This window comes from Mobula hypostoma, chromosome 21, assembly GCF_963921235.1.
Source record: "Mobula hypostoma chromosome 21, sMobHyp1.1, whole genome shotgun sequence".
In the NCBI taxonomy this organism is placed as follows: Eukaryota; Metazoa; Chordata; class Chondrichthyes; order Myliobatiformes; family Myliobatidae; genus Mobula; species Mobula hypostoma.
Window position 1 is genome coordinate 23,217,340 of NC_086117.1, and position 16,053 is coordinate 23,233,392.

Below are 16,053 nucleotides of genomic sequence, written 5' to 3' on the forward strand. Positions count from 1 at the left end.
GACTACAACGGTTCAAGGTAATCAGCAGATGGTCTACAACAGTTCAAAGCCATTAACCAGATGGACTACAACAGTTCAAGGCCATCGCTAGATGGATCGCAACGATTCAAGGTAATCAGCAGATGGTCTACAACAGTTCAAAGCTGTTAACCAGATGGACTACAACAGTTCAAGGTCATCACTAGATGGACTACAGTAGTTCAAGGTCATCTGCAGATGGTCTATAACAGTTCAAGGTTCAAAACCATCCTAAAGGACAATTAGATTTGGCACATAAATTCTGAACCTTGCGTTGACACCCAGATCCTGAAAAAGGATAAATGTATTTTATCTAAACTCTATTGTTCTACAGGATGCAGAGATCTGATCCAAAGTCGTACCAGTTAGTAGGTTAAGAAGCTGGTGCAGGGGGTAGGGCTTCAGGTTCTTGGATCGTTAGTATCTTCTCTGGGGGTTCAAGAGTGACAGGTTGCATCTGAACCCGAGGGGGACCGATATTCTTGCGGGCAAGTTCTTTTAGAGCTGCTGAGGAGGGTTTAAACTAATTTGGCAGGGGGGTGGGAACCAGAGTGAAAGGATCAGGATGGATGGTAAAAAAGCAAAGATAGCATGCAGTCAGACTGTCAAGAAGGGCAGTTAGATGATAGAACATAACTGCAGCCAGCAGGGTGAGAATCAAGAAGGGTAGCAAATACAGTACTCAAAGTGTTACATCTCAATACACGGAATATGAGAAATAAGGTGGATGATCTTGTTGCACTATTACAGATTGTCAGGTGTGATGTTGTGGCCATCACTGATTCGTGGCTGAAGGATGGTTGTAGTTGGGAGCTAAATGTCCAAGGTTACACGTTATATTGGAGGAATAGGAAGGTAGGCAGAGGGGGTGGTGTGGCTTTGCTGGTAAAGAATGGCATCAACTCAGTAGAAAGTTTGACGTAGGATGAGAAGGTGTTGAACCTTTGTGGGTTGAGTTAAGAGACTGCAGGGGTAAAAGGACATCTGATGGCAGTTACATACAGGCCTCCAAACAGTAGCTGGAATATGGATCACAGATTATAATGGGAAATAGAAAATGCGTGTCAAAAGGGCAATAGCCATGGGAGATTTCAACATGCAGGTTGATTGGGAACATCAGGTTGGAAATGGATCTCAAGAGGGTGAGTTTGTTGAATGCCAATGAGATGTATTTTTAGAGCAGTTTGTCATTGAGCCTACTGGGGATCAGCTATACTGGATTGGGTGTTACGTAATGAACCAGAGGCGATTAGGGAACTTAAGGTAAAAGAACCCTTAGGAACCAGTGATCACAATATTATTGAATGCAACTTGAAATTTGATAGGGAGAAAGTAAAGTCTGATGTAGCAGTATTTCTGTGGAGTAAACGAAATTACAGTGGTATGAGAGAGGAGTTGGCCAAAGTAAATTGAAAGAAGATGCTGGCAGGGATGACAGCAGAGCAGCGATGGTGTGAGTTTCTGGGAAAATTCAGAAAGGTGCAGGATAGATGTGTTCCAAAAATGAAGGAATACTCAAATGGCTGACAAGGGAAGTCAAAGCTAATGTAAAAGCAATATAGAGGGCATACAACAAAGCAAAAATTAGTGGGAAGACACAGGATTGGGAAGTTTTTAAAACCCTACAGAGAGCAACTAAGAGGATCATTAGGAGGGAAAAGATGAAATATGAAAGCAAGCTAACAAACAATGTCAAAGTGGATAGTAAAAGCTTTTTCAAGTATGTTAAAAAAAGAGATGAGAATGGATATAGGACCGCTTGAAAATGAGGCCGGAGAAATAATAATGGAGGCCAAGGAGGTGGCAGATGAACTAAATGAGTATTTTGCATCAGTTCTCACTGTAGAAGACACTAGTAGTGTGCCAGCTGTTGAAGGATCTAAGGGAAGAGAAGTGAGTCCAGTTACTATTACAAGGGAGAAGGTGCTGAAAGACCTAAGGGTACATGATTCACCTAGACCAGCTGAACTGCACCTTAGGGTTCTGAAAGAGTTAGTGGTAGAGATTGTGAAGGCATTGGTAATGATCTTTCAGAAATCATTGGACTCTGGCATGGTGCCAGAGGACTGGAAAATTACAAATGTCACTCCATTCTTTAAGAAAGGAGGAAGGCAGCAGAAAGGAAATTATAGACCAGTTAGCCTGACCTCAGTGGTTGGAAAGATGTTGGAGTCAATTGTTAAGGATGAGGTGATGGAGTACTTGGTGACACAGGACAAGATAGTACAAAGTCAGCATGGTTTCCTTCAGGGAAAATCCTGCCTGGTAAACCTGTTGAATACCTTTGAGGAGATTACATGTAGGATAGATAAAGGGGATGCAGTGGATGTTGTATATTTGGACTTTCAGAAGGCCTTTGACAAGGTGCCACACATGAGGCTGCTTACCAAGTTAAAAGTCTATGGTATTACAGGAAAGCTACTGGCATGGTTATAGCATTGGCTGATTGGTAGGAGGCCACAAGTGGGAATTAAAGGATCCTTTTCTGGTTGGCTGCCAGCAATTAGTGGTGTTCCACAGGTGTTGTTGTTGGGACCACTTCTTTTGATGCTGTATATCAGTGACTTAGATGATGGAATAGATGGCTTTGTTGCCAAGTTTGCAGATAATACAAAGATTGGTGGAGGGGCAGGTAGTGTTGAGGAAACAGGTAGGCTGCAGAAGGACTTAGACAGATTAGGAGATTGGGCAAGAAAGTGGCAAATGAGATACAATGTTGGAAAATGCGTGGTCATGCACTTTGGTAAAAGAAATAAATGTTCTAAACTGGAGGGAAATCCAAAAATCTGAGATGAGAAGGGACTTGGGAGTCCTTGTGCAAAACACCCTAAAGGTTAGCTTGGAGTTTGAGTCGGTGGTTAGGAAGACAAATGCAATGTTGGCATTCATTTTAAGAGGTCTAGAATACTAGAACAGGGATGTAATGCTGAGGCTTTATAAGGCACTGGTGAGGCCTCACATTGAATATTGTGAATAGTTTTGGGCTCCTTATCTAAGAAAAGATGTGCTGACATTGGAGATGGTTCAGAGGAAGTTCAAAAGGTTGATTCCGGGAATGAAAGGGTTATCATACCAGAAACGTTTGATGGCTCTGGGTCTGTACTCGCTGTAATTTAGGATGAGTGGGGATATCATTGAAACCTTTCGAATGTTGCAAGGCCTAGACAGAGTAAATGTGGAAAGGATGTTTCCCATGTTGGGAGAGTCTAGGACAAGAGGGCACAGCCTCTGGATAGAGGGGCGTCCATTTAAAACAGAGACGCGGAGAAATTTCTTTAGCCAGAGGGTGATGAGTTTGTGGAATTCATTGCCACATGCTGTTGTGGAGGCCAGGTCATTGGATGTAGTTAAGGTAGAGCTTGATAGGTTCTCGATTGGACATGGCATCAAAGGTTACGGTGAGAAGGCCGGAGAGTGGGACTGAGAAGGGGAGAATAGAGTGGAGAATATCAGCCATGATTGATTGGCGGAGCAGACTCGATGTCCCTAATCTCCTAGTACTGCTCCCATGTCTTGTGGTCTAACTGGTCATTGTAAACTGTCCTGTGATTAGGCTAGTATTAAAACAGTGGGTTGCTGGGTGGTGTGGCTCGATGAGCTTGAAGGGCCTGTTCCGCACTGTTATCTCTATATAATTTTTTTTTAATAACCTATAATTGAAATAAAAAGAGTAAACGTTGGAAATAATCATCACTCCAGGGGGCACCTGGGGAAAAGGCTACAGAAAGTGGTGGCTACAACTCACTCCAAAACAGGAAAAAGCCCTCCTCACCATTGAGCACACTGACACAAGGAAAAGCATTCATCATGAAGGACTCTACCATCTCTTTTCAATGGGTAGGAGATACAGAAGCCTTAGGTCCCACACCACCAGATTCATGAACAGTTATTACCCTACAACCATCAGGCTCAAACTGGCATGGGTAACGAGACTCACCACAAATCTGAACTCATTCTACAACCTACAGACTCCTTTATGACTTTTTACAACTTATGTTCTCAGGATTGTTTCTTTTCTCATTTATTTGCACAATTTGTCTGCTATTGCACGTTAGTTATTTGTCCATCTTGGTACATGTATAGTCTTTCTTGAATTATATTGTATTTCTTATTTTGCTGTAAATCGCTGCAAGAAAATGAATCCCAAGGTAACATATACATACTTTGACATTGAAAGAGTCATAGTCCATATAGTTAAAGTTTGGATTTCAGCAGCTGCAATTTCATTTTTTTACACAGTGCAGTTAGAATTATTTTTAGAAAACGAGTTCCAGATGATTTAAAGGGACCATAAAAATTTCAAATTTGATGTCCAAGAGTTATTGTATTTCTCACTTTTAAAAATCTGGAGGAGTAAGGTTGTTGCAGAGCGTTGCCGTCCAGTTAGTACCAGAAGGTGCCGATGCTGACAGCTAAATCATTGACACAGCACCACCAACTGGTGAATGCTGGCACTGCAAGCACCTTTCTGAAATATTCTAAATATGATGGCTATTGCAATTACTCTTTTACCCAAAGGTTAAAAAAGATTATTCAAGCTTTCCCTACATCTGTGAGATGGTGTAAAATATAAAGTTAGGCAAATAGGGACATTGTAATAGGGAACTATGTTGATTGATTTGGATGTGGAACAATGGGTAGAGGATCAGACACAGCACAACACCATGTGGACTGTTTGGATGAGGGAGAGCTTAACTGAAGTGCATCATATAATTAACGGACGTGGTAGCAGAAATTCTGTTTCCTCTGATGACAAAGTCCTGGACAAGAACAAATATTGACTTTCATTGTAACCTTGGTCCTAAAGACAAACAGTTCAGCATAATTCTGCAACAAAACTACTTTAATGGTTTTAGATCAAAGTTACACAGCTTTAACAACCGATGGTGGAAATCTGAAACCATAACAGGGACTGGCGGCGTCTGTGGGTAGGGAAACAGGGTTAATGTTTTGTTCAAACTGGGGAAAGGGAGAACTCAGGTAAAAGTTCAAAATGCATATATGTCACCATATACAACCCTAGAGATTTATTTTCTTATGGGAATACTCAACAAACCTATAGAATAATAACTGGAACAGAATCAATGAATGACTGCCAAGCTAGGGATTTCAACCCTTTATGTAGATGTAATGTAATGTTAATGTAGAGTTTATACAAAATACTCTGCAGATGCTGGGGTCAAATGTAGTGAATGTAGAGTTAATGTTTTGTCCAAACTGGGAAAGTGAGAACTCAAGTTAGTTTTAAGTTGCAGAGAGGAATGGATAGGAGGTAGGTTAAGGCTAGGGATAAAGTGAGATATAGGCCTTTGTCTGTTACTATACCCCTGGTCTCTACATAACTTACACAAATAAATGACATAACTTCCATCTTAATCCTGACCTCATATGATAGTTATTTAATTCTGTACAGTAAATATTTTAGTTGTGATTTTAGCTAGGAGAAGGCAAGATATATATTTGATTAAAACCCATTTGCAGGATTGTGGTAGAAAATATGAGGGGTGGAATTAAACTGGGCAGCATTCTCAAAGGGCCAGTGGGAGCTGACAAGTCAAATGGCCTCCACACGTTGTGTATCGGTCGAGGATTCAATGATAAATTACCATCTATTACATCTATCGGGGTCCTGATGCTCTGGGCCATCTAGGATAATTACTGATCAAACATTGAAAATAATGCTTTAAACACGCTCAGAGTTACACAACACACAGCAACAGGAGGAGAAATCAATCTAGTGAATTCATTTTACTTCCCCTAAGACAAGTATATCTTTCCTCATATAAGGAGATCAAAGTGGCCACACGAAAGCCCTGAACAAAGAACAGGAAAACTTATTAAATTTGCTATCCAATGTACCGTTAGCCTTCATGCTTGCTTTTTGTGAGTTCAGATAACTTTCCACATTTTGAGTACAACACAACCCACTTTCTTGCTTACTCATGCAGCATATTCATTTCTGTTGCTGTTGCTTTTTTGTATAGTTGCAGAAGCCTTTGCATATTCCACTTGCTGCCTCTGTTTGGTCATAGTCTCATGGTTTTTACAGCTCTGACTCCTCAGGTTTATGCTTCTTTATAAAATTATAAGATAATGGAACTGCGTCATAAATGGTGCTTCCTCTCTGTCCATCTTACTGAGAAAATACAGAATTGATTGAAGCTATCATTTCAGTTGAAGTAATGCTCTGAAAGAGGTTTTGTGCGACATTTACCTTCTGATAAATCGATACCTGGACCAAAACAATACCTGAGGTACATGTAAATATGGCGGGAGGAGAAGATGACGGCGCGCGGCCTCTCCGATGAAATGTTATCGTATTTGTTAAATAGGGGCCATGCACAATTCTGATTTGATGGAGACAGACGTGAGAAGCACAGAGGAACATCTGGAGGAACTTCTGAAATGCCTGGTTCGCTGCTGCTGCTACTGTGCGATCGAGAATCTCCGGAGTGAAGGCCCCAAATCCTCGGCTTTTCCTGTTACTGGCGGCTGGAGCTGGGGTCGAAGCGCTCGGCAGAGATGGTGCTCAGTGGCGGAGGACTGGTCGGAGGCTCGAAGTTTTTGGACGACTCAGAGTCGGACTGTGGTCGGGTGCTTCCAGGATGCTACATCGGCAAGTTTGCAGCGCTGGTAGCTCATGGCAGGAAGAGAGTTTTCTTCCTTCTCCCGTCTGCGTGAGATGATGGGACTTTCAAGAGACTTTGAACTTTTTTTTACCGTGCCCATGGCCTGTTCTTCATCAAGTTACAGTATTGCTTGCACTGTTGTAACTATATGTTATAATTATGTGGTTTTTGTCAGTTTTTCAGTCTTGGTCTGTCCTGTGTTTCTGTGATATCACACCGGAGGAACATTGTATCATTTCTTAATGCATGCATTACTAAATGACAATAAAAGAGGACTGCGTGTCCTCATAATCTAATCTAATGTTGTGTCAGGTCACAGAGACCTTACCAGCAAGGAGAAGAAGTAGAGTGTAAGAATAAATCTCGGCAAACAAGGAGTGAGAAACATGTACAGAAACATTAGAGGATCCTTATGAACTTGGATGTCTGGAAGCCTGAAGTTCCTACTTTGGGTCCGTGTTTTCTGGATCAATTCTGCTGCCCCACCAGAAGTACCGAACTAAAGTCTCTTCTGCTGGGATAATCTGAACCACTACCTTCCCAGGATCCAAATGAAACAATGCAAGAAAGGCTGTATTTCAATAAATATACACCCATACATCAGTTGGAAGCAGGTGTTGCAAAAAAGTGTAAAAAAACTGTCTTCAATGTATATTTAAAATATATTTATATTTAAACCATACGCTATATTCATCTCTCAAAGTTTCTGCTGTATTACGATTCATCCATGCCTCGCGTAGTATTAAACTCCAGTCGTTGAAAAGCACTTTTTCCTCCAATTAACCATAAATATTGCCAAGGAGAGCGCATGCTTTTTCTTGCATCAGATTTGAATACTATCTTAGACCTCCTTTGATCTGCTTTTAAATCTAGTAAAGAAAAAGGTTCTTCCCACTGGTGGTGTAGTGGCATTGGCACTGGACTTCGAGACAAATGGCCCCGGGTTCAAATCTGGCATGTTAGGCCTCGAGCCAGCAACTCAGCCTCGTAAAAAAAAACAGCCAAATGCTGAAGAAACAGAAAGGTTGCTGCTTAATGCACCACAGGAACACAAAAAACAGAAAAAGATTAATAATTCAGCAGGTCAGAATCTGAAATGTCCTAACTGTCTACTGCATAGACATGAGATTATACAAATTTACAATCACAAAGAAAGCCTTCCAGCCAGGGTTCCTAAGTAAACTCTAAATCTCAAAGCCTTTACTTTGCCCATAATCTTCTATTCTAATGCCCATCAGCTGTCAAACCAATTCTCTACTGAATGCTGCAACTGAATTTTCTTCCTCCAACCATCTAAAGACATTCCAGATCCTGATAGTTCATTGCATGGAAAGAAGATATTGCCGCTCTGGGTATTCTGCACTGATTTTGAGCTTAAGTCTTTGGATTTTGGCTTGAGTCCATGACCTTCTAACCCAGAGACAAGAATGCCATCTGTATATCATGACTTTTGCCCTAATGCAGTTGAAGATCAGACTGTATGTATGGACCTTCTAAAGCTGTTTCATATAGTGTTACATAATGTCAATTTAATTGAAATATGTGGAATAAAAGGGGAAAGTGACAGAATAAATCCACGCAATACACACAAACTGCTGAAGGAACTCAGCAGGCCAGGTAGCATCTATGGAAAAGAGAAAACAGTTGACGTTTCGGGCCGAGACCCTTAAGCAGGACCCTTCTCTTGCTTGAGAATGAATTCAAATTGGCTTGGGGACAGAAGGCACAGCTTTGGTAAACGGCTGTTTCTCCTGGGACCACCAATTGGCTTAATATACCCTACTGACTAGGATACAGTTTAGATATTTGCAAATTAAACAGTGAGGGAAGTTGTGCCCAGCTTCAGCCAGCAGAGACCGGTGAAATGGCCAGGCACACAGTAGATGGACTTAATGATGGGTAATGCAAGTCATTATAGCCTGCTAGAAAGCTCAAAAAATGGCTGTATAAGGACGATGATACAATTTCAAATGATATGCAGGAGCAGAAAGATTCAGGCATTTATGTGCATCAATCCTTAAAGGCACATTCAGCATCCTGAAAGAGACATTGACTACAAAGTGTAGTCACACTGATGGAGTTTTCGTAAATCAAATGGCAGAGGCGTTTTAAGTTGAAGGGAAACAGTAACAACTCACTTCATTGCCAACCAGACACAGAACATAAAGCGCAGTAAAAAAAAACTTCACATAATTACATCATCACGTCAGAATAGCCTCTTAAAGTGAACCCCAACTCAATGACGGTGGTTATGAATTAGGGGTTTCCACCACTTAGGTTACCCTACACAGAGTCTCTATAGAAACACAAACGAGAAAATCTGCAGATGCTGGAAATCCAAGCAACACACACAGGAAACGAAGGGTCGGCCTGAGATGTCGTCTGTACCTTTTTGCCCGGCGTGCTGAGTTCCTCCACCATTTTGTGTGTATTGCCTCTATAAAACACTGGTTCTGCTGCAGCTAGACTGTGCCCAATTCTTGCGGTGGCAGTTTAAGGAAAAGATTTATTAGAATCCCGGGAGTTATGGGAGTTTCTATTTACCTGGAAAAGCTGGAGAGATAGAGAAGTGATTCACCGAAATGTTAAGAGTCACAAAGTTAAGCAAAAGGAACAAAGAGAAGCAGTTTTGTTACAAGAAGGACTAAGAAATAGATAACATGGATTTAAGGTGTCACCCTGGCTATTTTTGATCTGGAATTTACTGCCTGAAAGGGAGATGAAAGCAAAAACTATTGCAGGACAATAAAGAATGGGACTGACTGGATTACAATCAGATATTTCTGGATAGAATTAAGTTTCACTAAAATAGGTTTAGTATTTTTTTGACAGAATTGTATTCCATATGGCAGAACCCTACCAAGTTATAAAGTCTGTTGATGTCATTATTGACGTGGTTATTGATGTCACTAGTTACTCTCATGTGAAGAGGTTCGACGTGACTTTAAAGTACACAATCCAGAGAATTTTAAAAAATGTTCCCCGGGTAACAAAAACAGAAAATGCTGTAAATGCTCAGCAGGTCAGGCAACTGTTGTGAAAATGTAACAGGGTTAACGCTTCAGGTCAAAGTCTGTCAAAAATTGTAGATTTATGGGAAATGACACTATTCAGGTGTTGTGACTGTGAACCAGAGAGACACTGAAGCTAATGGATATAGCAAAACAAGCAGCAGGCATCATATACGAGACACTCTTGGAAGAAGAGGTTTCTTAAGCTCCAAGTACATCACATCTTTATACCCCTAAAATCGATGGTAACTCAATACAGTTTCAAAGGTTAAAATGACATTGTTTACTTCAATGCTTTGGGTAGACAGTGCTTCATTTAAGTTGCACACCAACACCCCAGACACACTAGACTGACTGTTAATCAGCATTGTCTCCCTCCAGCTGCACTCACGCAGACATCTCAGGCGAATGGGTGTTTCCTGGCTTGCAATCAATCCCAGTCTGCAGCTCCAGGAAGACCACTGTTCAGAGCTGCATTTTAAATTTGATCTACTATCCATGTTCAGATCTGAAGACTGGCTGCTGTTGAAATTAGTATTTGCTATCTACCACAACTCCAGAATACGCCCTAGCACAGGTATAACCTGAAATGTAACTGCTCTATCCTCCCATTGCAGAACTGTGATTGAAAGAAGCTGCATTGTAACACTCTGCAGAAAAGAAATGTGTCCATTTAACAATGTAATGTATATACAGTCTTTTGGGGACCTGTCTTCCTGCTTGCTGGTTGATTTTCTTGCATTTTACACTTTACCTGGAGATAACCCTCACCTGATTTTTTTTTTAGTACTGAAAGAAGGCTGCAAGAAACCACACTTTCTCTTCTAGTAAATCATAAGGATTTAATGGAACCCATTAAGTGCTAAAGCCTATAACACAGAAAGATTGAGTTTCTGTACTTGTAAAATTTGCAGCCATCTGTGAATGTCTGCTGAGAAAAAGGCTGATGTCCAAAAAGGAAACTACTTGACTGTATACTTACTGGTGGTGGTCCATCGTGTCTGCAATGATGGAGCCTGTGTGGGAGAGCTTCTAAAGTGGAAAAGAAGTTGTACTGGGGCAGTTCCACTCTCTTGACCTCAGAAGTCCAAGTCCAGTGGTACGAGCAAGGGTCACAAACTGGGGTCTTCCTTGGTTGCTTACTGACTGCAAATAATATTATTTTCCTCAGATTGGAGGAACAACACCTTATATTCTGTCTGGGTAGCCTCCAACCTGATGGCATGAACATCGACTTCTCAAACTTCCGCTAATGCCCCACCTCCCCCTCGTACCCCATCCGTTATTTATTTATATACACACATTCTTTCTCTCACTCTCTTTTTTCTCCCTCCGTCCCTCTGACTATACCCCTTGCCCATCCTCTGGTTTTTTCTCCCCCTCCCCCTTTTCTTTCTCCCTAGGCCTCCTGTCCCATGATCCTCTCATATGATCCTCTCATATCCCTTTTGCCTATCACCTGTCCAGCTCTTGGCTCCATCCCTCCCCCTCCTGTCTTCTCCTATCATTTTGGATCTCCCCCTCCCCCTCCCACTTTCAAATCTCTTACTCACTCTTCCTTCAGTTAGTCCTGACGAAGTGTCTCGGCCTGAAATGTCAACTGTACCTCTTCCTAGAGATGCTGCCTGGCCTGCTGCGTTCACCAGCAACTTTGATGAGTGTTGCTTGAAATTCCAGCATCTGCAGATTTCCTCGTGTTTGCGTTATTTTTCTCACTGCTGTCTTGTCTTTGCTAAGACCATAATTAGTGGTACACAATCTGTAGGTGTTAGCCAGCTGAGACAGGTGCACCCAGCTCTTTACTTCCTAGCCCTGACTTTAATGCATTTTACACTTTACTAATTAGCTGGGTTTTCACTCTTTTCTGTGGTTGCAGTTGGAGTTTTCTGTGGGGCGAGTCCAGATGAACTTTTTACATTTGCTGAGCTCCGAGGCAGTCCAGCACATCACCATTCACTGCCTGAACGTGCCGGTGTGGACGGACGGAAAGTCAAACAAACCTTTCAAGCAAGCCGTGAAGTTCAAGTCCTGGAATGGCCTGATGTTGGAGGCAGGAGGACACTTTATTCCAAAAGTGCTGCTGGATGACTGCCGGGTACACACCATCTTAAATCAAACTGATTTTCAATGTTGTGCCTTTGCTCTTACACTACCAAAGCTTTTATGTGTTGTGTTGCTCCTTGGCTGGCATTCACATTGAGAACTAAAAGGGGAGCAGGCCATCACACACCGTGTCATAGTAAGACTTTCCACATTGTCCCTTCCCATCTTATTCAGGCCTAATGATAAGCAGTTTATGGTGTGGAATCATAGCCACGGTGCACATTTCTGTGCCTCATCTCAACAAACAACATCTGCAGGTAAACCACACAGCCCTGGATCCTTCCCAGGACCAACATCCGACAATATTTCACACCAAACTACATTTAGCGAGATATTAGATCATGTCAAAGGAGAACAATTTAGGAAGAGAGTTGGTTCAAAGTAAATGTATTATCGAAGTACATATACGTCACCATATACAGTCCTGAGATTAATGTTCCTACGGGCACACTCAATAAGTTCAATAGCCATAATAGAATCAATGAAAGACCGCACCTTCAGCGCAGACACCAAAGTGTAAAAGGCAAGAAACTGTGAAAATGTAACAAGTAAGAAAAAATAATAAGAAATAAGAAATAAATATTGAGAACATGAGATGAAAAGTCCTTGCAAATGAGTCCACAGATTGATGAAGCAGTTCAATGATGGGGCAAGTGAAATTATCCCCTCTGGTTCAAGATCCTGATGGTTGAGGGGTAATAATTGTTTCTGAACCTGGTGGGGTGAGTCATGAGGCTCCTGTACCTTCTTCCCGATGGCGGCAGCGTGAAGAGAGCATGTCCTGGGTGGTGGTAGGAGGAGTCCGTGATGATGGATGCTGCTTTCCAGCAACAATGCTCCATGTAGAAGTGCTTAATGCTGGGGAGGGTTTTACCCGTGATGGACTGGGCCATATCTACTACTTTTTGTAGGATTTTCCATTCAAGGGCATTGGTGTTTCCAAACCAGGGCGTGATACAACTAGTCAACATACTCCCCACCACACATCTATAGAGGTTTGACAAAGTTTTAGATGCCATGCCAAGTCTTTGCAAACTTCTAAGGAAGTAAAGGCGCTGCCGTGCTTTCTTAGTCATGCACTTGCACGCTGGGTCCAGGAATGATAACACTGTGGAACTTAACTTGCTGACCCCGTTGAGGACTGGTTCATGGACCTCCAGTTCTTTCCTCCTGACCAAGCTCCTTGGTCTTGCTGACATTGAGTGAGAGGTTTAGAGAACCACAAGCAGCTAAAGGGAAGGCTCCCAATGGACTATGCCTTCTGGTGAGGCCCCTTTTACTGAAAGAAAATTGAAATTTGATCCTGTCAAATTGCGGTGAAAACGCAGTTGCCGTCACTGTACCTCAGAGTGATTGAAGATCTTCTGGGAAGAAAGCAGAGTACCTTTTAAGTCAGTGGAACCCTTTATTTTAGCTGCTTTACTTACAGGTATAGATAAAACTGGTGACTATTTTCTTTCTCTTTATTGCCTTTCAGATACAGGATGGCCGATGGCATCAGACACACTTCTTTTTTCACACACAAGATCCCAATCAGCTGCCAATAATTGGCATCTATAACTTACCACAACCAAAGCCTGGAATTCATTACCACCTAGAGGTCGGGCCCGTCTGCTTTCTCTAACTTCTGACTGAACAAGCCTTAACCCACATCAGAGCATAGTTATTCTTTACTATATATTAATAAAAGTGAAGGAATTGCTAGTATGATGTGAAAATGTCACATTGCTGATCAGAGAGGGCCACGGAAGGCGGTTCCAAAATAACCAAGGAAAATGTTATCGGACTTGATTTGAGCGAGAGTTCTTAGCTAAAACAACTAGAATTTTAAAATCTCCAACAGTAGCCAAAGAATCTTTCTGCCATTGTGTTGAGAGAAGTGAGAATGTCTATAACTGGGCTGCAGAAAATCCATTTTCTTTTTAAAGCTAAACAAATCGGTTTCTAGTGGCTCTGAAACCAAGAGGGCGTAATGTCAATAGCCACAAGAGGGATTGAATACAGTAGCTGGTGACAGCGTGTCTGATAAGCATCACCAATGTGCAATAGTGGTGGGGAAAGGGAAACTTACGAGCTGTTGAAATTTTCTAAATCCATGACGTTTAATTTAATGTGTGACCCAATCTAGAGCTGGCTTGCAGCCAAAAGATGACTGACTTAATTGACTGGTTGCAGGCAAAGGGAATCAGAGGGGGAAAAAAAAGTGGTGCACCCGCACTACCTGCTTGTCTAGATTTATGAAATGGTGCTAATAGGATGAGCTTCCCGGGGTGATTTTCTACCTCCCATTACCTAGTATTGGTGCTCACGTTCTCTTGTCTTGTTTCCGTTCACATATCAGCTCTGACTCAATGGTGCTATGCTATTCCCATAGAGCAAAAGAGGCTGTCCCGGGGTAAAATTTCTACTACTTTCTGAGTGGGGTGAGATCCCTCATCCTTGTCTCACTCCTCCCTACAGAAGTGCAACAATAGTTGTTAACTTAATTATGTCTAAAAGTGCCTTTAATATTTTAAGGGGGAATATTAATTGTGTCTTGGAGAGGTATGACAGCAGCCTACCATTCCTGAGTCACTGAATGACTTTTTTTTTTAAAGAGTAAAGTTGGGAAATTGATGAGAGTTAATCTATTTTTGAAAGCTATACTGTCTCTTAAGTTCTTTATTTTGAATACTGCTTCTGTTTGTACAAAGTTGCCCTTGAAAGCTGTAATTAATATTTAGGGAAGCTTTATTAAAAAGGAACTAGAACTTTTCTGAAATGGTAGATTCTCCACCTTCTTATCAAATTGTGTAAAATGTTTCTACATGCTATGTTGTATACAGTGGATCAATATTTTACAGTCTGCTATTTAATGTTATTTAAATGTTTTAAAATCATAGTTAAAAAAAAAGTTGCCTCTCCCTATCACAGATGTCTATGTTTCAAAGTAGATCTATCTTTTTGTAGTTGTAAACTTATTGCTTCAGCACCCAACTGGTCTTGGAGAGTTATGTGGAGTTCTTTTGTGGCTTGTCTAATGTGTAAATTTGGTGCTTCGAAGAGAATATTTCAGTGTTTGAAATCTATAAGGTATTATGCAGAGTTTAAACGTACTGTATAGGAAAATGCATTAAGCGCTTTTTAATTCCTGTTTTTTTTTACTTTGAAGGAAATATGTGAAGAATCTAAAATTCTAATACGTTATTTTTAAAAATCTGATAATACAGTTGAAAAAAAAAGCCATCAGAATACCTCAAATTCATTTTGGTACCATTCTGAACACATTTCAACTTTGTTTCATTTTAGTTGAATTTTCCATTTTTTTTTACTTTGTTTTTTCTATTCCATTTGCTTTTCTGTGTGTCTGTTGCTATAGAAACAGAGTTGCCATAAGATGGTCATCTGCAGACAACAGTATCATTATTGCCTTAGTTGCAAATGTTTGAACGTACTGTACAACAGTTCACTATTTAGCTGTGAAGTACCTTACTCAGCCTTTGCTAGTCTCATTGGAGCAGACGTCCATTGTTTGAAATTTAAAGTTTCTGAAACTTTATTGAAATAAATATTTCAAACTGAAGCAATGAAACCCTGAGTTGTCTGTTTTGTGCATTTTTCAAGAAAAATGTCATTTCTACAAAATAAGTTAATACTTTTTGAATGTGCCAAGGTTTTCTAACACTGGAAATAAAAGCTACTGCTCACTTCTTGGTTACACGTCAGATGAGATTTTACTTCACGGCAAAAAACTTCTTAAAAACAGTTGATACTTGCTGTTGTCATGCCTCTGACACACTTTTTGTTTTAGCTTTTTTCTCGTTGGGAAGGCAAATTGTGCAGAGGATATGGAGAGTCTGCAGAGAGATATAGATAGGTTAAGGGAATGGGCAAGGGTCTAGCAGATGGAGTACAATATTGGTAAATGCGAGGTCATCCACTTTGGAAGGAAAAAAATTATCATTTAAACGGTAAAAGGTTGCAACATGTTGCTGTGCAGAAGGACTTTGGAATTGCTTGTGTATGAATCGCAAAAGGTTGGTTTGCAAGTGCAGCAGGCTATCAAGAAGGCAAATGGGATATTGGCTTCATTGCTAGAGAGATTGAATTTAAGAGCAGGAAGGTTGTGCTGCAACTGTGTAGGGTACTGGTGAGGCCACATCTGAAGTTCTGGTCTCCTAACATGAGGAAAGATATACTGGCTTTGGAGGCGTTATAGAGGAGGTTCACCAAGTTGATTCCAGAGAAGAGGGGGTTAGACGATGAGGAGATCTTAGAGAAACATATAAAATTATGAAAGGAATAGATAAGAT

General features: G+C 41.1%; 1 protein-coding gene across 1 annotated transcript in view; it reads left to right on the forward strand.

The window, feature by feature from the left end:
- The window catches only part of col27a1b (collagen, type XXVII, alpha 1b), a 483,649-nt gene extending 468,329 nt beyond the window's left edge, over positions 1-15,320 (forward strand). Inside the window, exons 60-61 of the mRNA XM_063073617.1 lie at positions 11,535-11,753; positions 13,239-15,320. Coding sequence (XP_062929687.1) covers positions 11,535-11,753; positions 13,239-13,385 — 366 coding nt within the window. The 3' untranslated portion in view covers positions 13,386-15,320. The remainder of the gene's footprint in view (positions 1-11,534; positions 11,754-13,238) is intronic.
- Positions 15,321-16,053: the final 733 nt, after the last annotated feature.